The 25,859-nt window shown below is 34.4% G+C and overlaps 1 protein-coding gene across 1 annotated transcript in view; it reads left to right on the top strand.

Moving 5' to 3' along the window:
- The first annotated feature begins 663 nt into the window (after positions 1-663).
- Kdm5 (Lysine demethylase 5) overlaps positions 664-25,859 on the top strand; it is a 35,390-nt gene continuing 10,194 nt past the window's right edge. The window contains exons 1-25 of the mRNA XM_089710323.1: positions 664-1,079; positions 6,571-6,648; positions 7,398-7,536; positions 7,996-8,165; positions 9,897-10,107; positions 10,441-10,595; positions 11,328-11,489; positions 11,720-11,836; positions 12,190-12,301; positions 12,857-12,993; positions 13,517-13,623; positions 13,951-14,103; positions 14,822-14,933; positions 15,254-15,448; positions 15,922-16,100; positions 16,813-16,984; positions 17,808-18,006; positions 18,369-18,484; positions 18,778-18,997; positions 19,266-19,480; positions 20,362-20,532; positions 21,043-21,242; positions 21,690-21,811; positions 22,219-22,373; positions 22,881-23,038. Of these exons, the coding sequence (XP_089566449.1) occupies positions 873-1,079; positions 6,571-6,648; positions 7,398-7,536; positions 7,996-8,165; positions 9,897-10,107; positions 10,441-10,595; positions 11,328-11,489; positions 11,720-11,836; positions 12,190-12,301; positions 12,857-12,993; positions 13,517-13,623; positions 13,951-14,103; positions 14,822-14,933; positions 15,254-15,448; positions 15,922-16,100; positions 16,813-16,984; positions 17,808-18,006; positions 18,369-18,484; positions 18,778-18,997; positions 19,266-19,480; positions 20,362-20,532; positions 21,043-21,242; positions 21,690-21,811; positions 22,219-22,373; positions 22,881-23,038 (3,962 nt within the window). The 5' untranslated portion in view covers positions 664-872. The remainder of the gene's footprint in view (positions 1,080-6,570; positions 6,649-7,397; positions 7,537-7,995; positions 8,166-9,896; positions 10,108-10,440; positions 10,596-11,327; positions 11,490-11,719; positions 11,837-12,189; positions 12,302-12,856; positions 12,994-13,516; positions 13,624-13,950; positions 14,104-14,821; positions 14,934-15,253; positions 15,449-15,921; positions 16,101-16,812; positions 16,985-17,807; positions 18,007-18,368; positions 18,485-18,777; positions 18,998-19,265; positions 19,481-20,361; positions 20,533-21,042; positions 21,243-21,689; positions 21,812-22,218; positions 22,374-22,880; positions 23,039-25,859) is intronic.

The following is a 25,859-nucleotide window of genomic DNA, read 5'->3' as shown; positions in this document are numbered from 1 at the left end:
ATTTTTGCATATAAGGCCGTCTGTCCATCTGCAAGAAAACTTCCACAAGAAATGTCCGACAGTCTGTCTGACAGAAGCTTGCAAGTCTAATTCCGCCTTTCCACCTGCAAGTAGACTTGCAAGTTGCTGTCAGACAGACTGTCGGACATTTCTCGCGGCAGTTTTCTTGCAGATGGAAACGCTGTCTGATAGTAGCTTGCAAGTCTAATTCCGCTTTTCCACTTTCCACCTGCAAGTAGACTTGCAAGTTGCTGTCAGACAGACTCTCGGACATTTCTCGCGGAAGTTTTCTTGCAGATGGAAACGCGGTTTATGAACCCAATTTTCTTTTTTAAAGTGGATAAAATAATGTTTTTATGATAGCTGATCTAGACATGAATAAAATAATGCAAGGCCAAAGTTAGAACTGTCACAGCTTCTCAGTGAAATGTGAAAAAGTGTATAAATTCTAAGGTAAGGCAGAATTCACTTCACTCGCCCTAACGTTACTCTCACGTTTATAATATATTATGTGGGTTACTCGTATTTTTTTGTGTAAATATTTAATTGCGCCATGCTATCTCATATTCATATTTTATCTGTATTTTGTACAACAAATAGGTCGATGTGTTGACTCATTGAAAAATATACAAATTTTCTACTGGCAATACTAGAGTTTCGAAAGTTCAATTTTGCATGGCGGACGTGCAAGTGGGTTCTGTTATTTGTTGGTGATAATTTCAATTATTATTTCTTTGAGATTCCTTATGGAAAGGCAAATTTTCATACTACTTTTTCTTTGTGGACGTGCTTTATTCATCCCTTAACGTTGGATAATGTTAAAGTGTTAGTTTTTGTTAAAATAGTGAGAACTGCATAGGTTTTTCTCAAAAATGGGAAAATGTGACGAAGCTAATGTCGAAGTTAGTATGGGGGACTCGGCGTCCCCCATGAAACCAGATAATTTTACATTCACCGTGCCTCCAGAAGCCCCTGTCTTCGAGCCAACACCAGAAGAGTTCTTGGATCCTCTGGCGTACATCAGTAAAATAAGACCAATAGCTGAAAAGTCGGGGATTTGCAAAATAAAACCCCCCGCGGTAAGTTATTTTCTTTGTGTTTAATCGAAAGCTTTTGAGTATTTTTATTAGTTTTCAGTGCAATTTTGCATACAGCTTAGTTTTATAACCCTATTCGTGCACGTTTAAAACATCTATGATGCAACCGTGGTAACAGGTCTTCTAGTTTTTTGTGTTATCGAAGATATCAATTCTTTAATTTATTATCTGAAATGCATCTTTGTCTCAAATTATGTTTTGATACAAAGTTTAAAATGCATAAAATTGTCGTCAAATGCACTTGCATATTGTTGGTATAAGCTGGTTGCCATTTTGTATTGTGCCCTCTGCCTACGATAGTTTTGATAAAAAAAGAACCATTCGACCACTTTCGTCGCAAATAACTGTAACGCCAACTCAGTTTTCATGAAAAAGCATCTTTAATAGCATTTATATGTTCTTTTGTAGAAAATAATTGTATAAATATTTATTTATGTGTCTATGTAATGCAATGCAAAATGGTTTCTTTATATTTATAAAGCAATTTGAATAATAAAAGACATACTTGGACCTAATTCATAACTGTATGTTAGATAGAATATTTTTCCTATATGACCAAGTTTTGTAAGACTTGATGTGTGCCATATGTCCTGCTTAAGATTTCAGTTCAAGTGCTCCTTTGTATATAGGTATGTAAATGTCTACATACATTATATAAGTCCTTTTAAGTGATTACATTGCTTGCATACAGTTAGTGAAGGATAATTATAAAATAATTAGGTATTGTCATGAAATAAATTTCTTACTTTTCATATAGTTTTTTTTTAATTTGTATAAATTTTGACATCCATTGTGCAATAGGGCGAAAAAATTTAATGCTGCAGTTATAATTTTATGAATTCATTAAAAAGAAAGGTCACCATAAACATAAGGAAGCTAACTAAAATACTAACTGTACTCCAATAAATAAATGATATATTTTTTATTGACAAAATAATGTAAAGATTTAATTTTTTTGTAGCAAATCATTCCTTGTAAAAATAATATTTAATCATAATAACAAGTATAAATTTATAAAGAATTGAAAAAATTCGATCACGAGGCGGGACTCGAACCCGCATCCTTTTGCGCCATTCCGGGGCGGATGCCTGACCAACTCGGCCACTCGTGACCCGCCAGAGCAATCTAATTTATTCTATTCTTTCAGTTTTATGTGTCTGGAGGGACACACCGCGCGCCATCTATTGAGATGATTAACAACCATTTCAACCAATATGAAGCACTTTTCAGTGAATACAATATTGTAACGATGGAACACGACCTTTTTTGTTGAATTTATATTTATAAAGCATTTGAATGCCATAAAACCAAAAATATAAATTCAACATAATAACAAGATCAAATTATTTATCAATTTTATTCACATCCAACTTATAAATCTATAACAATCAATAGTGAATGTGGTATAATAATAATTGTTTTAAGAAACTAACCTTGTTGCTACATGTCTTATAATAATTTGTAAATTATAGGTTACATAAAAATAATATTGATTTTAACATGAATTATTAATTTTTGTAATTAAATATTATGTACTTTATAATATACTAGTGGTCCGCCCCGGCTTCGCCCGTGGTACATATTTCGCAATAAAAGGTAGCCTATGTCCTTTCTCGGGTATCAAAATATCTCCATGCCAAATTTCATGCAAATTGGTTCAGTAGTTTAGGTGTGATTGAGTAACAGACAGACAGAAAAGTTACTTTCGCATTTATAATATTAGTATGGATGTATCAAAATTTTCACCTTGAATATATTGTGAGCGCAAAACCTAAAAATTGTTTGGTTATATTTATAGCAAAATTTGTGATATAATAATATGTGCCTATTGCATAAACTAATCATTATATTGTTTCAAATCGCTGACCTACTTTCAATTGAATCCCAAGTTTTTCAGCCTCAGAAGTAACCATGAAGTGGAAGAACATTTTGGAATGTATAAATATCCATTTCATTATAATTTTATACCTAAATGCCGACCAAATTTTTAGATGTAATTTTCACAGTTCACATGAATTATTGTGATAGTTAATTATCAAAATGTATCCCAAGGATTACAACTGTGTGTATCAACTGCAATTATAGAAATAATTTGAGTCCATAACTATTAAGTAATTTGAAAATTACCTTTCAACTTCTAGTAAAACAACATATTGCGCTTCGTTGGCCTTTCTCCCCGTGGTTGCCTGGCAGAGATCACTGCATAGTGATAAGGCCGCCCTTTGTGCTTTTTGTATATTTTGTTTCTTGCATAATAAAGTGTTAAATAATAATAAAACATATGAACAAACAGGCATATAATTTAAATAGCTAACATAGGCAATAACACGAAATAGTTAACTTAGGCAGAAGTCCTGTTTTGTAGTAAAAATGACAATTTACTATTGCACAATACGTTTAAAATCATTCTATCAGTATTTTATTGCAATGGCCCTGATCATTTAACAATAAATTGACAGTAGCAGTGTTCCCTGCCTTTATGATGGTGTTAGAAATCAAATATACTTACCAAAGTACATGATAATTTGTGAATGAAGTGACTTTTACACTGAAATATTTGAGCACTCCTCATTGAAAGCCTTTTTAACCTCCGATAAATCATTGTTTATGTAAAGATTAGATAAATAAATAAATATTATGGGACATTATTACACAAATCAACCTAGTCCCACAGTAAGCTCAATTAAGGCTTGTTTTGTGGGTACTAGGCGACGATAAATATAATATTTAATAAATACATATATAGATAATAACACCCAGACCCAAGAACAAATAATTGAGTTCATCACACAAATATTTGCCCTGACCGGGGATCGAACCCGGGACCGTCGGCTCAGTAGGTTACATTACCACTGCGCCAACCGCGTCGTCGAAGATAGTCAGGGACACATGAAATTAGCGAATCAATTCAAAGTTCCTACAGTATTGTATTCTCTCAAATTTATGCCATACCTACGATATAGCTTTCAAATCCAAATATTATAAAGCTCACTAACAATCTGAGGCTAAAAGCTGCATAAAATAATATGTTGTTCTTTGTTGAGAATCAGCTTATAATTTTTTGTCAATATCAATTTAATTACCTATTAAGTATCTTAGGGCCGATTTTTCAATGCTTGGATAAAACTTATTGGTCGAATAATGTATAAAACTACCATTTTAAAAACGTATTCTAATTGCCCGTATTTGGCTGTTTACGTGACATTTTAATATTATCGTGTAATACTTTATTGGAAGGATACGTTTTATCCAAGCATTGAAAAATCGGCCCTTAATTGTTTTTATTATCTTTATCATGAAATATGTTATTGTTTTGGATGTTAATTCAAACTCACACCTATGGTTATTAATCTTAATTTTAAGTGTTTAAATTACTATTTCTTAAATAAAAACTCCTACTGATGCAAATCTATACCATGTGTATTTGTTTTTGTTCTTATATAGGTATAAATCTTATTTTGTTGTGTGCTTATTACAGGTAAATTAGCTTGGAGAAATTTTTGCATATGTAGTGGTGTGTATATTACTCAGATCTTAGAGCGCGTTTCCACTATATCGTTCTGGCCTATACAAAAATGTTTCGATATCCTAACATTACTATTTAATTTTATACTTATTCCTAGCAACACTTTTGTTTTCAATAAAAACAAGTTTTTATTTGAAAGAAAATGGTTTTGACTTTATAAAAAAAAATATATCATTCAATTTTACGTCCTTGAGCAAACGACAAGGCGACTACCGTGAAACAATAAAATATCGTGTCTGTGTTTCATAATTAATATTTGACCATAATAATTACGAAACAAAACAAATAAATAAATCGTCACTTGATAGTGGAAAGTGGAAACACGCACAAAACCAGAATAAACCAGTTTACGCTGTCCGCAGGTGCCACGTGCAGTCGTTTGGTAACGTTAGAACATAAAGCACATTTCATTCAAAAATTATAATTATTATGTACGTAGTTTAATTGATAAATTTTGTATTTGTTGATTGTTGTTATTATTTGATATTATTGTTATAATATTTGTTGAAGTGAATTACATGTCCCGCAGCCGGAGGCCCCAAATGAAAACTCAGATGTACTTAAAAACTACATTTAATAGCTAAAATGAGACTTTTACACCCATGTCTGCACGATGCAGACCGGAGTTAAAGAATGAATTTATACAGTTTAATAATTATAAAGACGTAAGCTTGGATGCTATAAGGGAAATCGCATCCACATTCTATTCCCGTGCGAACGGCGTATTCAGCAGTTTTGTATGAAGGCAGGGCCATAACTAGTGTTTAATTTGTGTGTAAGTGTTGTAACTTTATATTGTTAATTCAATATGGCTCCAGTGTTAAAACATGGTCGAGGCAAGCCTTTGACTTCTCAAACTAAAGAATTAAACTTTAAATGTCGTTTCTTTTTCAGGTTAGTAAATTTTTCATTTTAGTAACATTGTTAATGTAAAAGTTATATGTATGTTAAATGTGCAAATATTAAAATAAAGTCTCATCTTTTTCAGAGGAGAAACACATATAGTTTAATTTAAAATCCCTTATATATACAGGGTTACTTGTAAAACACCGGCAACCTCGCAGGACAAGATAGCTAACATCATAAGTAACAACATTTCGACTTTTGATAATTTGTTAGATTTTATTTTCATACAAAAATAAATATTCATTTAATTTTCCGTCTGAATATTATAAACTCTACGCCTCCCAAAAATTACGTAAACAAAAAGCGAACGAGAGGGGGAAGGGGGCGTCGCGTCGTCCATCCGATAATTAATAGAACATAGACTTACAAATGTAAGGAGAGTACAATAAAAGTTTAAAAAATCATTTAAAAATAATTTATTGCGTTATGCCAAAAGTCGTAGAACAAATGTTGTTACTTATGATGTTAGCTATCTTGTCCTGCGAGGTTGCTGGTGTTTTACAAGTAACCCTGTATAAAATAAAAACTAAAAATAAAATGTTGTTTTATTTTATTTGCTGACCATACACTACTACAAACGCAAAAATTTCTCCAAGCTAATTTACCTGTACATACTGTAATAATTTTCATTTTTAACTGTTAGATAAGGATAGGCTTAAATTAAAAATTGTGATTTACCTGATTGATTTATATCTATTATACTTTTTTCAAATCACAATGTTCTATAATTTGTTATGTGTATTTTTTATTAAGTTAAGTAATTTTTTTTACACATTTGGAAATAAATTTTTAGGTCTCTATTCATTAATGTATTGTTATGCTTTTTATGTGGTTTTTATTTAAGCAATCTAGTCATATTAGGTTCTGCAGCTCTTGATCGCCTGATAACTTCTATAAAAATAATTTCTTATGTTTTAAAATATCATTCTTCTATTGTAGGTATAATGTATTACATTTTTAATGTCAAATTGTTATTATTTTACTAATAGTAGGGAAAACTTACACTCAAATATCAACAAGACAATATGATGTTTATTACAGCATTGGCAGCCACCATTTGCGGTTGATGTTGACAGGCTACGGTTTACACCCAGGATTCAAAGATTAAATGAATTAGAGGTAAGAATATAATAATAACCTTTATACAGATAAATATTGCCCTTTTAGTTTCAGTTATACTTAGATTTCGTTTGAATGTAGTATTTATTACATTCATCACTATTTGAAAAGTTGTTTTATTTACGATAATGTTACAATTCATACTGAATCTCGGAATATGAACTTTTTCTGTGATTTTCGAACTGCTTTACACTAGCAGAATTCTAACTGAATTATGACTAATGAAGTTTTCGTAAAATACATATTTCATGCTGCAAGTCATGAAACCATATAATTGTACTCATAATCTCAAGTCATAACACTACTCATTTAAAAGGAAATCTGCTAAGTGTACTGTGTCTTCGTAATCTCGCAAGAGATATTAGCTGCATTTATATTAGGTCATTTATGTATAGCTAAAACTATTTTTAATATTTCTAAATATAGATAGCCTGTTTTTGATATACGCTCTTGAATAATTAACTGTTTTTGTTGTTGATTAGAACAACGTAGCACTTTTATTTTTCTTTTGTAGGTATTTACATAAGAAAAATATGTGTTGGTTATAATCGATGTGTATTGATTATTGCAATTTTTTATGGAAATTCTTTGAAATATTTAAATGTATTTTTTACAATTTACATCAATTATTGTCAAATATAAATTTGAATATTTTTCATTTTTTTTTATAGTTTTTACATGTATTAGATTAGTTTGTACAGCTTTTCCAAATTGTTATAATAATTTAAATTTAAACCATTCCTTAACAGGCTATTACACGGGTGAAGTTAAATTTCCTGGATCAAATCATAAAATTCTGGGAACTACAGGGCTCAGTATTGAAGATACCAACGGTTGAGAGGAAGCCGTTGGATTTATATGCATTGCATAAAATTGTTAAAGAGGCTGGTAAGCAAAGACGTATTTAATTAATAATATTTATGTAGTTGTAACGATCAATAATCTATACTAATATTATAAAGAGGAAAGGTTTGTTTGTATGTATGTATGGTTTTCACGCATAAACTACTGCAGCGATTTTGATGAAATTTGGCACAGATAACCTTTAGACCCTGAGAAAGAACATAGGCTACCTTTTATTGCGAAATATGTACCACGGGCGAAGCCGGGGCGCACTGCTAGTATCTTATAAATATATGTAGGTATTTTCACTTATAGTTTTATTCATGTGTAACAACATTACTTGTCTCGACATATTATTTAAAACAATGCTTTGTATTGCATTCATGAAGATACAGTTTTACAAACGACTCTAAAGCTATCCTATAAACTTATTATCCACATTTAATATCAGTTTCTGAAATTTTAACTTGTTAATTTTCCATTATAAATTATATTTTTCCCCAGGTGGTTTTGAAGTATGTTCAGCGGAACGGAAATGGTCGAAGATAGCTCGCCGCATGGGTCACCCCCAGGGCAAAGGCATCGGCTCGATACTCAAAAGCCACTACGAACGGATCCTGTATCCGTACGATGTTTTTAAGAATAATGGAGCAGTCGGTGATAATAAAGAGACGGTGAGTTGATTGTCCGTTTGTGTGTTTTAGATCGTGATAGTTTGGTTTTATATTTTTGTTTGTCTGAACGCGCTAATCTCAAGAACTACTGGTCCAGTTTGAAAAATTATTTCTGCGTTTGATAGCCCATTTATCAAGGAAGGCTATATGCTATATATCATCACGCTACGACCAACAGGAAAGGAGCCACTGTGGTGAAACCGCTCGGAGCAGCTAGTAAGTTATATGTGTACTTAGTATGCGAGTGTTCTTTCTATAGATTGTTAGGTTTTTAAATAGGTAGTTTAATGGTTATTTAAACTGTCGTAAAATTTGTTCTGCTCTTTGGAAGTTTATCTGCAACTAGTAGACATACACACAATAGGTTATATAATCATTATTTCGTGAAAGCTTCAGTGTACTATAATGTTATGTTTTTTTTAACTGTTATTTATTTTGGTTCGATCAAACACTAATTTTATGTATTTGTACAAATTATTTACAGTATAGTAATTTTAAAAGCTAATAAATTTCTAACGGTTGTTTATATTGTTCATAACGTTTTATTTATAATACTGCATCTTTGCAGATTTATTTACGATAATTTATCGAAGCTAATAGGTATATGAAAATCATAATTAGTATGCTATAAGGTGACTTGGGACATTAATTTCTGTGATTATAATATATACTACAAGTTGCGTATAAATACTTATTGTTTATAGATAGTTTCATTGAACTTTTGACAGATTATCTATATAATTACAGTTTATATATTATCTGATTGGAAATAAAAAAAAAATACTGAATATTAAATACCTCAATCCTCTGAATGTCAATACATAACAAACATTATTATCAATGCCAATTGCGTATGGTATTTTATTGTTTAAATTACGACAATACTGGCACATCGGCTGTGTTGTCTTTGTTTCTGCAGAAACAGAAAAGATTAAAATAATTATGATTATAATTTATATTTGTATAGAGTAGACCATTTTGTTTACACAAATACTACACAGTTTTATAATGTGCCAATTCTGTTTATACACAGAGTGACAAGGACAACAACATTTTGGAGAATTAAGATAATTACTTTATAAAGATGTATTTTATCATATTTGTAATAGACTGTGTAATGTGTATGTGTGAACATATGGAACTCATAAGTATTTGTCTTACAGGATTACGATTATAATCACCAATAAACATAATGTTATTATAATGTATGAGTATGTTTAACTTGTATTAGTATGTCTTAATAATGTATGACATATAAAACTTATACATATCTACAGCAATAATATAAAGCTGCTGTTTGTTTGTTTGAGTCTCCTAATCTCAGGAATTACTAGATAATATTTCACTGTTAGTAACCCCTAAGTGCTATAGACTATAACACATATGGGATGGACGTCAGCTAGTCACGTATTAATTATTAAACACTAAAAACGAGTGTTATATAAATTGCTTCAGATATTTTTAACTAGCTGTGCCCTGCGGTTTTACCCGCAGTGCTCCGCTCCTGTTGGTCTTAGCGTGATGATATATAGCCTATAGCCTTCCTAGATAAATGGGCTATAAAACACCGAAAGAATTTTTCAAATCGGACAAGTAATTCCTGAGATTAGCGCGTTCAAACAAACAAACTCTTCAGCTTTATAATATTAGTATAGATACATATTATAATATGTAGATGATATGATTTATTATTTTAACACCGAAATTAATCCAATCATCGTTTCTAACCAGAAAATCGAAGTGAAAACTGAACAAACACCGGAGAAGGTGAACGCTCGCAGTCGCTCCGCGAGCAAGGGCCCGGCGGCGACTCCGCCCCCCGGCCGTCGGTACAAGAGCTCGGAGCCCGAGCCGGCGGAGGGCAGCCACACGGAGGGCGCTCTGCCCGGTGCTGATGATAAGAAGACACCGATCAAGGAGGAACCAATTGAGACTAGGCGGAGTGAGTTTTTCTTTGACATATTTTTTGTTTATAATTCAATCATCGTTTTCAGATGTTAGACTTTATTATCGTTAAAATGTTATTCCCATTTTACAAATATTTGCAGTTATTTATTTATTCTACCGTTTAGAAGCTTTTTTTGAATGTAATGTGTTAGCCTTAGTTACATAATGCGAGAAATACGGAACAGTTTTTACAATTACCTGTTTCAAAGTTTTAACGTCTGCAATTATCAACTTGCAACTTATCTTTCACAAAACTTGTCACTTTTCCTCTTATTATCATTTAAAAACCAACCCTATACCCCATACAATAAAGTTCAAAATCCCGCAGGCCCGCGCGAGAACAAATGGATGTCGAGCGCCGCGAGTTGCGGCGCCCGCGCACGTGTGCTCCGTTCGACGCGTTTGCGCGAACATCGTTTGAGCAATATGACGGTGTCAGTGACGCCTGCACCGCCCTGCGCTACTTTGCGACCGGATGATCCGGTACGAATATTTAAATAAATAAATGTTTCAGGACAATTTTCACACACGGCACGATCTGATCCCATACTAAGCTTTCGCTTGTGTTATGGAAACCAGATGGCTGATAAACATACATATACTAATTTTAAATAAATACTTATATAGATAATTAACACCCAGACACAGAGCAAATAAATATGTTCATTACACAAATATTTGCCCCGGTGGGAATCGAACCCACGACCTCTGGCTTGGAAGGCAGGGCCACTACCAACAAAGCCAACCGGTCAGTCAGTCATTTACTAAGCTAGTGCATAGCTTCTATCGTTTCTTCTTCTATTATTATGTCGTTTTAGTGTTTTAGTGCTAGAGAGATGAGGAAAGAGGGGAGGGGCAGGATGAAATTAAATTTTATTTTATTAGTTTTTTTTGCGGTGGCAAGACTTGAAAAAAGTGCAGGGGCTGGATGAACGTACTACATAAAACATGTGATTTCTTTAACTTTTCTTTTTTTATTAATAGTTAATTTGGAAAGTGGGTATGAAAGGGATAAAATAACATACAGGCGTCATTCAACGTCATATTTTCTTGTTACAAGTTAATGTTCATAGTGCAATCTCCAGTGTATTAGATATAAGCTTCTTGGTGGTAGCTTACAGAGGTAACAAGGATAACATTTTTTGATTTGATGGTTCTCAAATATTTATCACTTATGTCTTAATAAACTTTATTTGATTATTTTTTTCCGTGCAGCTCGCAAAATACATGTGCCACATATGCGGTCGTGGTGACATAGAGGAGCAGATGCTATTGTGCGACGGCTGCGACGACTCGTACCACACGTTCTGCTTGGTGCCGCCGCTCGCGGACGTGCCGAAGGGCGACTGGCGCTGTCCCGTGTGCTTGGCTGAGGAGGTGGGTGGTAACATCATCATCGTCATCATCATCACCATCATTTCTCCCTATACTCATTCCTAATATTTCCCTTTTAACACTTAAACATAAATCTTATCAATCATAGTAGGTACATAGTACATTCATAACGATTAACCACCGCAAACAAATTTATCAAATTTATTACTCGATTATAATAAAATTCAAACTTTATTCAGGAAATCTTGATAAAATGTAATTCTGTAACACAGGTATCAAAACCGACGGAGGCGTTCGGTTTCGAGCAAGCGTCGCGCGAATATACTCTGCAGCAGTTTGGGGAAATGGCTGATCAGTTCAAATCGGATTATTTCAATATGCCTGTACATGTGAGTGATTTGTTATTAAATACTTATGAGAAGTAGTTCTCTGTTAATAAACGAATTTCGAATACTAAATGAGTTTTAAACTGTGATGTAATGGTGTTGGTATTTTAAATTTTTATTTTCAATATTACCATTGCTTAATAATATATGTATTTGATTTTGATCACTCGAAACACCTATTCAGACGATTTCTTGCAAAAAAGGATACAAGAAATTATCTGTGCATCTTTATAACAAAGAAATTAAGAATCACCAGTTTCAACAGCAGTTTCTATAGAAAATAAATATGTATGTAATATTGTCAACACATTAATAAATCATTTGTTAAATATTTAATTTTTATATTAATTTAACAGATGGTTCCAACATCAACGGTTGAAAGGGAGTTCTGGCGGGTGGTGTCATCGCTAGAGGAAGACGTGACAGTCGAATATGGAGCCGATTTGCATTCTATGGACCATGGATCAGGTAAAATTATTAAACATAATGTATAGAATATGAAAACGAATGCATTTGATGTTTTAAGTAGACCTATAAAATTTTATATCGTTGCTTATGTGCGATTGTAAAAGCAAAGATATTCAATCGTTTCTTTCTGTTCAAACAATTAATTTTTCAAGCCATTATTAAATTATGTTAATAAGTGTCAATATTTTCTTTCTGGCTCGGTAATAAAAAAAATGTGTGCGTGTACTAGTGTACACACGTAAGAAGTGAAACTTCTTAATGACCTTATTTTTTCAAAAAATAATTTACTTATATGCAACTTTACAGAACACGTCGAATCAAAGATGGCGCGTAACGGAAAAATGTCACGCGTAACGAAAAAATGTTACATTAAATTTTTTTCCAACCCTGATAAAGAAGTTTCACTTCAAAAACCGGCTACAATTAAATCTACTAACTAATATACTACTTCTACGTAATCTTACGTAATATAACCAATTATTTATCAAAATTTTTCTAGTACTGATTATTGTCATATAATTAGTCATATTATAGTACTTATTACCTATTACACAGGATTCCCGACAAAATCAAGCGCACACTTATATCCCGGGGAGCAGCAGTACGCCGAGTCCAGTTGGAATTTAAATAACCTGCCCGTTCTGGAAGGTTCCGTGCTCGGTCACATCAATGCTGACATTTCTGGCATGAAGGTAAGAATGCATATTATAATGGTAAATAATTACCTAAAATTGCAAATGTCCTGTCTACCTTCCTTTATCTCAAGATCGAATCCATCCAATATTTTATAGCAGTGTTATTTCCAGGAAAGTGATGGTACTAGACAACCAATATAACACTAAGGGCCGATTTTTTAATGCTTGGACTTATCCGTCCAATAAAGTATTACACGATAATATTAAAGTGGCACGTAAACTGTCAAATACGGGCAATTAGAACACGTTTTTAAAATGGTAGTTTTATACATTATTCGACGAATAAGTTTTATCCAAGCATTGTAAAATCGGCCCTAAGTGAATTATTTGTTTACACTGGAAATAATACTGTTTTAACGCATTATGGTAAGGGTGCATGTCCTCTTTAATTTGCAACCTCATCAACCATTTTTCAAAAGATGTAGTACAAATACATTTTTTACATTTTCAGAATTAATAATAATATAACTGTTAAACTATATAGAATATTTATTACAATATATGTATGTTTCTTGTTCAGGTCCCATGGCTATACGTCGGCATGTGTTTCGCCACGTTTTGCTGGCACAATGAAGATCACTGGAGTTATTCAATTAATTACCTGCATTGGGGCGAACCGAAAACATGGTATGTTACATCTATAACACATAAAAAATGTAAACAATGTAATTTTTTAGTAAAAATGTAATTTTTTGTAAAAATGTTAAGTACAAATTTTTTGTAATAATGTTATTTTTTGTCATTAATTATCTAGGTCTCATTTTCATTGGTAGGTATTATTTAGATTGTTTTCCAAGTTGCTTACTATAGTTGCCTACTCAGTTAGGACTTATTTAAAAGTTCGCCGCTTGTGATTATTATTTCAATATGTATGATATTTGTAACTGTGTAGCTTACTAACATTCCCATATATTCTGATCTCTATTGTATTATTCATTTAATTATTAATCACAGGTATGGAGTACCCAGCTCAAAGGCTGAACAATTCGAAGCGGCCATGAAAGCAGAAGCCCCAGAGCTGTTCCAACTGCAACCAGATTTGCTGCATCAGCTCGTCACCATCATGAACCCCAATGTGCTGATGAAGGCCGGAGTACCCGTGTATAGGTATGTAATGTGGTTGTAAAAGTTTGGAGAAGACAGGTTTTGTTTGATAATTTATTGAGATAATATTACTACGTATGGAGGAGACACCACGAACAAAATCTGTGCGCCATTTTTTTGCTCTAACTAAGTTTTAAAAATTATTATCTAGTTAGGTACTTACCGATGAAAGTTATTCCTTTGAACTTTTCCGTATTATTTGTATTATTTGTGCAATATCGTAACATACACGAAGGCATATTTGATGCGTTTCACTTTAAAACAAATAAAAAATGAGCGTGCAGTTGCGGCATATGGCGTATGTTGAGCGGAACATAAGTGATGTAGGCGGTGTCGTCTCCATAAGTATATCTCAATGTGATAATGTAGTTTTTTGTTGATGTTTAGCGTGTTGGTGATTAGCGGATCAAAAAGTTTGGAAGTATTCATATTTAAATCAGGTTCTTTTATGTTAAATTCTTGTCTTTTCATTGCCATTATAATATTTTTTAACTAATTTAATTATCAACCGGTATTACGTTATAGCTGCTGAGATTCTAATTTTGGTATTATTAATTTTAGAAAAACACCAACCTAGTATTTCATGAAAAAAAAATATAATGCATATTTTACTTTTTCTTTTACTTTTATGCATATTTTTTTTTTAGCTTCAAACAGATTTTCAGATTTCAAAAATTACACCGTTGTTTTCTTTTGGATAAAACGTAATATTTTTTTACAGAACGGACCAGCACGCCGGTGAATTTGTGATCACGTTCCCGCGCGCGTATCATGCTGGCTTCAATCAAGGATATAACTTCGCTGAAGCTGTTAATTTCACACCAGCTGATTGGGTGAGTTTATTCTTTGTTTTCGTTAAAATAAGGGCATTTTTATATTAATTTAGTTAGGGTTGGTTATGTAAATGATTGAAAAAAGGAAATTGTAAGCCTATTTGAGGCTCATGTTCGTTGAGATTTGTGTATTTTTACATTTTTTTTTGTTGGTTTTCATTTATATTTATTTTACATTATTTTCTTATCTGTCCATCTATATTTGTGTGTGTGTGTGTGTGTGTGTGTGTGTGTGTGTGTGTGTGTGTGTGTGTGTGTGTGTGTGTGTGTGTGTGTGTGTGTGTGTGTGTGTGGGTATTAATTTAATATTTTCCTACCAGTTAAAAATGGGTCGCGAGTGCATAGCCCACTATTCAACACTGCGCCGCTACTGCGTGTTCTCGCACGACGAGCTCGTGTGCAAGATGGCGCTCGAGGCGGACTCGCTCAGCCTCACCGTGGCGCTCGCCGCGTACAGGGACATGCGCACCATGCTGCACGACGAGCGCAAGTTAAGGAAGGCGCTCTTGGATTGGGTACGTGAACGGCAAAAAATAATAATAAAAAAGTGAAAAAAAGTCGTCAAAATGGCAGAAGTCAAACAAATTTTAATGGGGTAAAGCAGCTTTCAAAGGAAAAATAATTGAATTGGGTGAGGCAGTCGAAAGTTTTGAAGTAATACAATCGAAGGAAAATACAGTCCAAGTCAAATGAGAATCTTTTATTGGAGTTGATTCAATTTAAAATTCTTTATTGTGCATTACAGGAACGGGTGCAAATAAAAATAAATAATCAATCATACAAAGATCACAACAGATGATCGTATCGCTTAATCACAAAATTTAAATCAATAAAAGAGCATACTCGTACTTGTACAATGCTGTATTGAAGAAAAAAATAACACAAATTAAATTAAAACTAATTATAACGCAATAATTATACTCAATACCTATGTCTAATATTTTTTCATAACCTTAAATACTAAATGCAACTCTTTTCCACTATACAGGGTGTAACAGAAGCTGAGCGGGAGGCGTTCGAACTATTACCAGACGACGAGCGTCAATGCCACCTGTGCAAAACCACGTGCTTCCTGTCGTGCGTCACGTGCCCGTGCACGCAGGTAGTCGCGTGCCTGCGACACTTTCATCAACTGTGCGCGTGCGCACCCGCTGCGCATAAACTCAGGTGGGTGACGTAATGTAGATTAATATAGGATATGGTATCTAACAAATCTCGATCAGTTCGGGTGGTTGCAATTATTGAGACAACTAAATTATTGTGAAAAACATCGCTGTTATGGTCACTAATATGCCAATAATTTAAGAATAGGGCTATATTATTATTTTGAGATATTTTACAATAATAACATAAACATAGAGTAATATATTTTTACAAAACGTATTTTTTCAAATTTGATGCAATGGAATGCAATTGAATAATGTCTTAAGTCTGCAAGTTATATACTATAGCACTGCGTAACTTGTTTGTTACACCTAACATAAAGTTTTTGTACACATTTATTTCGAGCTTTTTGAAACGCAATTAGAAAAAAATAAAACAATACCTTTACCTAACTAACATAACTACAATATTTCCAACAACAAGGTACTGCTACATGCTGGACAATTATACTTTTTTTTTATTATCAAACAGTATAATATTCGAGCGTGTAGTTAAAAAAAAAAAGACGTGTGGCACTCGGGGACTGCCGCGGTAAAGCTATTGCATGCTATGCCTTCAGGCCACACCTCCGCGCCCGTCCCTGTGGGGAGCGTGAGGTTTTTCTTTACGCAATTTCTGGATTCGGTCCCCGCGCTCAAGGCCCGCGATAGAAGCTATGCAATAGCTTAATAAAAATGAATCAATACTTAAAACTACAATATACCTCACGATTTAGGTACCGTTACACGCTCGACGAGCTACCCGCGATGCTGGACAAGCTGAAGCGCAAGTCGGAGCAGTTCCGCGAATGGGCGGAGGCCGTGCAGAACGCGTTAGATCCGGACACGCCCAAAACTTGTGATTTAGATGGATTACGTGCGCATCTGAAGCGGGCACACGATCTTAAGGTATGCGCACACACACACACACAAACAACCACACACACACGAAAATATACATGCGGACAAACAGTCCTGCATCACGCAAGAAAAAACACAACGAATACGCACGTGGTATCAGCACGCACATGAGCACGCGTAAACGAGATATAAAGACACGAAATAACTACGTGTACTTAACCACACATGCATGTATCTTTGCGCACACACACGTGATGACATATCACGTACATACCCATTTTTCACACGTTAATTCACACATGGATAAACACGCGTCCACGTGCATATTTATAATACTCAAACACACACTGTAACACGCACGTAAGCAAGCACACGCACTTGCACACACGCACGCAGATACACGGACGCATCCATTTACAGACATCTTCGAATAATGTAACAATTTATAACTTACTAGCTGCGCTTCGTGGTTTCACCCGTGTGGCTCCGCTCCTGTTGCTCTTAGCGTAATGATATATTATAGCCTATACTCTATAGCCTTCCTCGATAAATGGGCTATCTAACACAGTAAGAATTTTTCAAATTGGACCAGTAGTTCCTGAGATTAGCGTGTTTTTTTTTATTTTTTATTGATCTACAAAACTAGTTACAAATGTTTGTGATTTAATCTATTAATTTGTGTGCTATCATGCAGTTGATTTATAACCTTCTGGATGTAGACACAGCATGCAAATTTACAAAGTTTAATTGAATACCTTATCTATGTATAACAATAATTATAATAACGTGTTCAAACAAACAAACAAATAAACTCTTCAGCTTTATAATATTAGTATAGATTATAAACTAATTAAGTAATGAATTAATACAGATGCACAAAACGGAGCTAGTCCGCGCGCTGGAAACGGCCATAGAGGACGCGGAAAAGTGCGCGTCAGTGATACAGCAGCTGGACCTGAACAAGATGCGCACGCGCACGAGACACCACGACCCCAAGTACAAGCTGACCATACACGAGCTGACGCTGTTCGCGGCCGAGATCGACGGGCTGGCCTGCGTGCTGCCTGAAGGTGGGTGTTAGGGAATATAGTAGATAACAAGAAATAAATAAATATTTGAAGAAACAGTGTGACACTAAAAAATTACAGTAAGAAAATACCCAAATACAGAAACGAAAAAAAACAGATGCAATAAAGAAGATAATATACAACGTACAAGATGCGCACGTGCACGCGCACGTTCCGCCGATCTTAATGATTAAATAAAGAATAAACCATAAAACATCTAAACAAAAATAAAAAACGCTAAGAAAAACCCCAAATCTAATTTTAATGGTTTCTCAATTAATTTTACCTGAAAAATGCATAGAATAGGGACATATTGTGGATCTGGCTTTTTTTAACTTTATTTATTGATTTATTTGTATCTACAGGCTCAGCGGTGAAAGAAGTATTGCGACAAACTGCCGAGTTCGAGGATCGAGCCACGGAACTACTTAACGGTGATCTAGAGGAGTGTGATTCGTCATCAGTCAGGGAGTTGGAAGAGGTAAGTCTTTATTACTGTATAAATTTTGAAATTTACAGAACTTTTTTTTATAAAAAATGATCATTTAAATTGTTTTTGAGCAAGCCAATACAAGCATTACATAAATTGGAACTTTTTATTACTTAGAATATAATGATGCGTAATTTTCTTTAGAAATTAGGATAATCCTGTTCTGAAAATCCGACTATTATCAGAAATTGTTATGTATCAGAGAAATAAGCTTGTTAACATACTGATTTCACTCAAATTAATATTAAACAGTACATATGTTTAAAAAATATATATTTTTCTAGGTGGTAGAACTGGGCTCCCGTCTCTGCATAGTGCTTCCTCAATTACCTGCGCTGCAAGCGAGACTGCAACAAGAGAAATTCATCGTATCGTCGCGTGAACATCGTGACGATTGCGCATCACTAACGCCGGATCTTATCGATAAACTGCTGCAAGAGGCGGCTAGTGTTGTGCCGCATCGACGCGTCGAGGTGGAACGCGCTACGCTGTATAAGCTTAAACGTAAGTTTGTTTTGGTAAATTGGTATTTGGTAAATTTGTTTTAGGAATGTTTGATGCTATATTAGGTTCAATAGAGAGAAAATAATAGAAATCTGTATTGATGTTTACATAAATTTCATAAGAAATTCAGCAATTATAGTGGCAAATTATTTGGTTATCTTATCACAGAAAATCTTTCAAATAATTATTTACAAATTACACAATTTGTATTAAGTATTTTGTCCTGAGAAGCAGGTTATAATACCTATTTATTTTATATTTGTCACAGTGCAAGTAGAAGACTGGGAGCGTCGCGCTAAAGCAGTCCTTATCGATACAACCCCGCCCAAAGGCAGAGAATCTATCGATGATTTCGACAAGACGCACACAACACTAGCGGAATTAGATGCTCTATTGGCGGAGGGAGATGATATAGAGGCGGCGTTGCCATCGCAACACGCGCTCAAAACTGCCGCCACGCACGCTAAGGATTGGTTGTCTAAGGTAAGATGGGGAATAATGATAACAATTACGTGTTTATTACTTTATTGGCACTTGATGTTACTAGTTACATAAATAACTGTTTCCGCTCGCAAAAAAATATATATCAATAGTAAAATATTTTATTTGAGTAGAATATAATTGCGAAAGAAGATTACTAAGAAAAGGTAGAAAAACTGCTCTCAGTGTGGCAATGTGTACCGCAATTTTATATCGGTACTATAAGTTTTAATGTTCAATATGGTTTATTTGTTTAATCAAAACAATTTTTGATGATTATCTTCATTGTGATTCCAGTTAATGATTCCTTATTATACAGGGTGTCCCACTGTTGGTATACTAAGCTCAAAGGAGGTTATAGTTTTGCATACGCTGAGTACGTAAAAAATACTTAAAAAATTCCAGACGCATTTTTTTTCAAATAGATGAAATCTTAAAACTCTATGTGTACACCCATAGCAAGCAACCCGCCCATTTTTGCCACTAGCACGTGAGCTATCGTTTAAGATTATGTTTTCATAGACAAAATGCTCACATTAGAGAAGCGGTATATAACGGCTGCGCGAAGCTAGAGAAGAAAACATGGATTTTCAGGAAAAAAATATCAAAAAATTTTTAACGTAATTTTGTTGTTTGTGTATTTTTTACGTGATCAGTGTATGCAAAACTACAAGTTCCTTCGCGCTTAGTATATCAATAGTGGGACACCCTGTATATAGGTGTATTTGAACTTCGGGACGATTTTTTTCATTCTTTACTCAGTTTTTTTTTATAATGTATTTCGTCCAGGAAATTTACCAAATCTAAATCATAATTTATCTTCACTTCACTACTCAATTTAACACCAAGTTATAACTAATAACTTACAATAAACATGCCCACAGGTGGAAGAAATGCAATCAAAAGAACTATACCCATACATGCACAGCGTGGAAGCGTTAGTAAAACGCGCTATGCAGATACCAATATCGCTATACGAAAAAGATCAACTTGCAGCCGCCTTGCAGTCCGCTAAGGAGTGGAAACGCGGCGCTGCCGAGATGTTTATGAAAAAGGTATAAATAAATAAATATTTCAGGACAATTTTCACACACGACACTATCTGATCCCATACTAAGCTTTTGCTTGTGTTATGGGAACCAGATGGCTGATAAATATATAATTATATAATTTTAAATAAATACTTATATAGATTATTAACACCCAGACACAGAGTAAACATGTTCATCACACAAATGTTTGCCCTGGGTGGGAATCGAACCCACGACCTCTGACTTGGAAGGCAGGTTCACTACCAACTAAGCCAACCGGTCAGTCAGGTATTTATTTATAGAAAAAAGAAATCAATACATTCATATTTTCAATAATTTTCGAACAGAAATGGCCATTCGCACTGCCAGTAGTGCAAAAAATAATGAAATAAAACACATGCATGTTTTATTACTAACTATTTTATTCAATTTTCCCAACAGAAATGGCCATTCACACTGCCAGAACTACAATGAATGATAAAACAATACATAAACATGTTTGATTAATAACTAATGTAATAATTTTTGCAACAGAACTGGCCGTACACGCTCCTAGAAGCATTATCACCGCGCACAGAAAACACGCCAACGAGCACGAGTCGCAAGCGAGCACGTGACGCGTCAGAAGAGCCGCCATTGTTGAAACACTTTAGCGAAGACGCCACGCCCACTGAGATTGTTGCCGCTTTTAAACAGGCGGAGTTAAGAGAACTGGCTGCTATTAAGGAGCTGAGGTAAATAAAAATTTATTTCGCAAGAAAACAAATTTTCTTGTTTATCAGTGAATTGTATAGTCAGTGGCTTGGCCGACAGGAAACTAATATTCGGAAATAACGCCGCCATATTGTAAAATGTCATTCGATGACATATGATTGAAAGTGTTGTTTGATGTGGTTAAGAAGTTTTCTTATTTTCAATTTTAACAATTGTCCCGTTCATATAGCTTAGTACATATGTGTATTATTTAAAAGTAAATAAAGAACTAGTGAATTGTGTGCTTCATTTTAAAGTCTAAACTATAAAATGCAGGTCCATCAAGAGGTAACTATGAAGCAAAAAAGATTTTCCATAACGACATTCCTAAATTCTTAGAAAAAATTATACTTTTGCACTGGCAATATATTTTTCACACCCACAAAAAAGAAAATATCTTATTTATCACTAATTTATAACTATTACAGAGCTAAGAACATGCGCAAAGAAGTCCGTTCCCCACCAACCGCTGGCGTCACGTTCTGCTCGTGCCAAAAGCGGCAGTACGGACTGATGACGCAGTGCGAACTGTGCAAGGACTGGTTTCATGGTACGTGTGTGTGTGTGTGTGCTTTTTGTGAAGTACCCGCATTTTGTTGGATTTGGTTGATTGGTTGTTTTTAGATTAACTATTTCAATGATTTTCTGTTTCAAGTTTGTTTAGATGAAATGTAATGGTGAAATTGGGCAAGTAATTTTAAATTTAATCACATTTCGTTTTAATAAGATTATCGTTTGTATTTTGGTCTATATTTATGTGTAAAAAACTTGCAACAAATTCGATAATTTTCTGAGCAAAAGTGCTCTTTTTTCTAGATTTTGTGTTTGAATCTATTGCGTCTTTTTTAAAATACAATAATATGTATTGAATTATCGTCGAAACAACTCGGGCAAAGTTCTTATCTTTTGCATTTGTTTCCAATGTAACCCATATTAATATGTATTTTTGTTCAATAGCGTCGTGCATATCAACTTCACGCGATGATCGCGAGGAACGCGACGAATCACCGGAACGTATTGAATTACCGTTCCCGTGCGCGGACGGAAAGTTTCTTTGCTCAGACTGTACGCGCACTAAACGGCCGCGATTACACCGTATATTGGCGCTGCTGGTAAGTTTTTTTTCAAGTGAAAACTTCTTTAGCGGCGTTGAGCACTTTTTTTGTAATGGGTATGAAATCTTAAACTCGCGTCAGGACACGTGACCTGATCGAAAAAGCGTAAGACGGATACCATTCCAAAATATCAAACATGCTCAACGTTAATAATCAAGTTTTCACTTCTGCTGGCACTCCCGGAGTCCCGTCTTTTTTTTAAGACCATGAGAAGATCCAAATGTATTATCTGGCTAAACTGATGTTTTCAATTAATTCGGTCGCCTGTTCTCTCGAGGTTTGGAATCGAAATATTATATTATCATTGTTATTTGGGTAAGTTGTTCATGTAGAGTTGATGAACAGAAATAAAGATAGATGAAACGTAAGCATTGTTTAGCAATAAGTTTTAACGGGAATTGGAATCAAACGTTTTAGTATCTTCCCTTTTAGTAACGATTTTCTCAGTATTTCAAATTTCTGGTTGATATTTTGTATCCATAATAACACAAAACTCGCAAACAGGTGTGGCTACAAAAGCTACCCGTGCGTCTCGCGGAGGGCGAAGCCCTACAGTGCGTCACGGAGCGCGCTATGGCCTGGCAGGACGCGGCTCGGGCTGTGTTAGCGAGCCCCCAGCTGGCGGCCTACAGGACGGACAGACGGGATGGGACTGCGCCACGGTAAGATTATATTTTGTTACCTATACATTACCTAGCATCCATACTATAATATTATAAATGCGAAAGTAAATCTGTCTGTCTGTCTTTTACTGTCTGTCTTTTACTCAATCACGCCTAAACTACTGAACCAATTTTCATGAAATTTGGTATGGAGATATTTTGATACCTGAGAAAGGACATAGGCTACTTTTTATCCCGGGAAAATGACGTAATCCCGGAAAAACGGGAACCATGCGGGTTTTTCTTTGACTGCGCGGGCGAAGCCGCGGGCGGAAACCTAGTATTATATAATTTATTAAATATATTTATCAATATTAAAGAATTTTCTAAATTATGTAGTTTCTGTGCTAGATTGTTTTTGTTGATTTTCTTTGTGAATAATTGGTATTATTTTTTTTAGTGTAGATACTAGTTTTTTCACACACGATTTTCTTGTTACTGTTAACCCGTGACGCGTCCTATGTACAGACGGTTAATCGTAACTCAAAATGGTACTGTAGCGTCCTGCGTAACAACGACTGTTCATAACGCGGCCAATGACTTTGAAGGTCTTACAAGTGAATGTTTCTCTAATAAAATAAAACGCTTGAAAGACAGACAAGAACAATGAACTATATTTTAAAAACCGAACATATCAAAACCTAACACACATCTTGCTACATGTCGCTACTAAATAGTTCGTATATGAGTGATATTGTCGATATAAAATAACACCCCTACTTATCACAATATTCACTAAACAATCATATACAAAATTATTCTATACAAACTATGCCAAGAAGCAACATAAATTTATAATGTTTTGCTGAACATAAACTTTTAGTAAGAATATCAGCTGGCATATCAGCTGTTGGCAAATACAGCACCTTAACAATTTTATCTCTTACTAGATCACAACAAAAATGATATTTAATATCGATATGCTTTGTACGTTTATGAAATGCTGGATTTGCACACAGCTTCTGCGCACCTTGGTTATCATTAAATATGCAAATAGTGTACATCTTATTGGTTATTTCATATTGTAATTCCTTAAGATATAATGCTTCTCTACATGCTTCAGATAGACCAATATACTCTGATTCAGTGCTAGAGAGGACTACACATTTCTGTTTTCTACACTCCCATGATATTACACCATCAGATAACAAAAAACACATTCCAGTATATGATCTCCTATCTTCAGAGTTAGAAGCCCAATCAGCATCTACATAGCCTGTTATTTCTGAATTACCTTCTTTACAATATTTTATTCCATAACATTTAGTTCGTTTTAAATACCTTAATACTCTTTTTGCATATTCCCAATGCTCTTTTGTGTGACAATTATTAAACTGACTTAAAAAACTTATAGAGTAACTAATATCTGGCCTAGTTAAGACTGACAAGTACATCAAACTACCAATTAGTTGTTGATAGGGCACATAACTATTTGCCCCTACTGGACCTTTATTTACATTTAATTTGACCTCCATCGGAGTATCAACAGTCTTACAATCACTTAAATTAAATCTGCTTAAAAGTTGATCAATATAAGCTTCCTGACTCAAAGTTACATATCCTTTATCTTTATTGAAGGTTACATTCATTCCAAGACATAATTTAGCTTCACCTAAGTCCTTAATGCTGAAATTATTAGATAAAATCTGTTTCAAGTTATTAGTTTCAATTATATCATTGGAAAATATAAAGAAATCGTCGACATAGACTGTCACAATGGTCTTACAATTATTAATATTCTTTGTATACATACATGGTTCTATTTTTGACCTTTCTTAACCATTACTGATCAAACAATTATCAATCTTTTTATTCCAAGCTCTAGAGGCTTGCTTAAGTCCATAAATGGCCTTTTTAAGTTTCAATACTTTATGATCTGAACTACTACTATTATAACAATCTGGCATTTTCATGTAAATGGTTTCCTCTAAATCACCATTCAAGAAAGCAGTCTTGACATCTAAATGGTGAACATCCATACCTAACTTTACAGACAATGCAAATAATAGTCGAAGGGTTGTATGTCTCACTACAGGCGAAAATGTTTCTGTGTAATCTACACCATATTTTTGGGTGAAGCCCTTTGCGACCAAACGAGCACGATAACGCACATTGTTTTCACTATCGTACTTTTTTCGTAACACCCACTTGCACTGCACTATAGTACCATCTTTTGGTACATCTACGAGTTCCCATGCACTATGATTCTCGAATGACTGTAGCTCATCCTGTACTGCCCCTAACCAATGTTCTTTCTCTGGACCTTCCAAAGCTTCCTGCAAGGATATCTCATCCATGAACATGTTGTCATCTTTTATACAAGCACTTGCAAATCCATATCTGTCTGGCTGCTGCCTACGCCGGGGACCAGATATTATGTTGACATTGTTCAATATAATGGAGTCTTCACTGTCTGTTGTACCAGTCTCAGAGCTATCTAATGTGTCTTCTTCACAAGGTACATATAGTTCACTGCTGTCATCTGTGTTCGAGCTCTCTGATTGTTCAAGTGAATCTTCCTGAGGTGTCAAGTCTTTTTCCTCCACTGGAACCATATTCACTTCATCTGAACAATTTTCCTGTACCTTCAGATCACTCTCTGTCTCCATCTTCTCCAACACTATAACATCTCGACTGGTAGTAATGGTCTCATTAGTCTTCGGGTTGTAAATTCTGTACCCTTTGACCTCATTGGAATAGCCGACAAGGATACATTTATCAGACTTTCTGTCCCACTTTAATCTCTTTTGTTTCGGCACATGTACCATAACTGTACTACCGAAAACACGAAGATGACTTACATCAGGCTTTCTGCCTGTCC

This window comes from Colias philodice, chromosome 24, assembly GCF_061535455.1.
Source record: "Colias philodice isolate Cphi_HAF_F1 chromosome 24, ilColPhil1 Martin Lab GWU primary, whole genome shotgun sequence".
In the NCBI taxonomy this organism is placed as follows: domain Eukaryota; kingdom Metazoa; phylum Arthropoda; class Insecta; order Lepidoptera; family Pieridae; genus Colias; species Colias philodice.
This window is presented reverse-complemented; position numbering and strand designations above follow the sequence as displayed.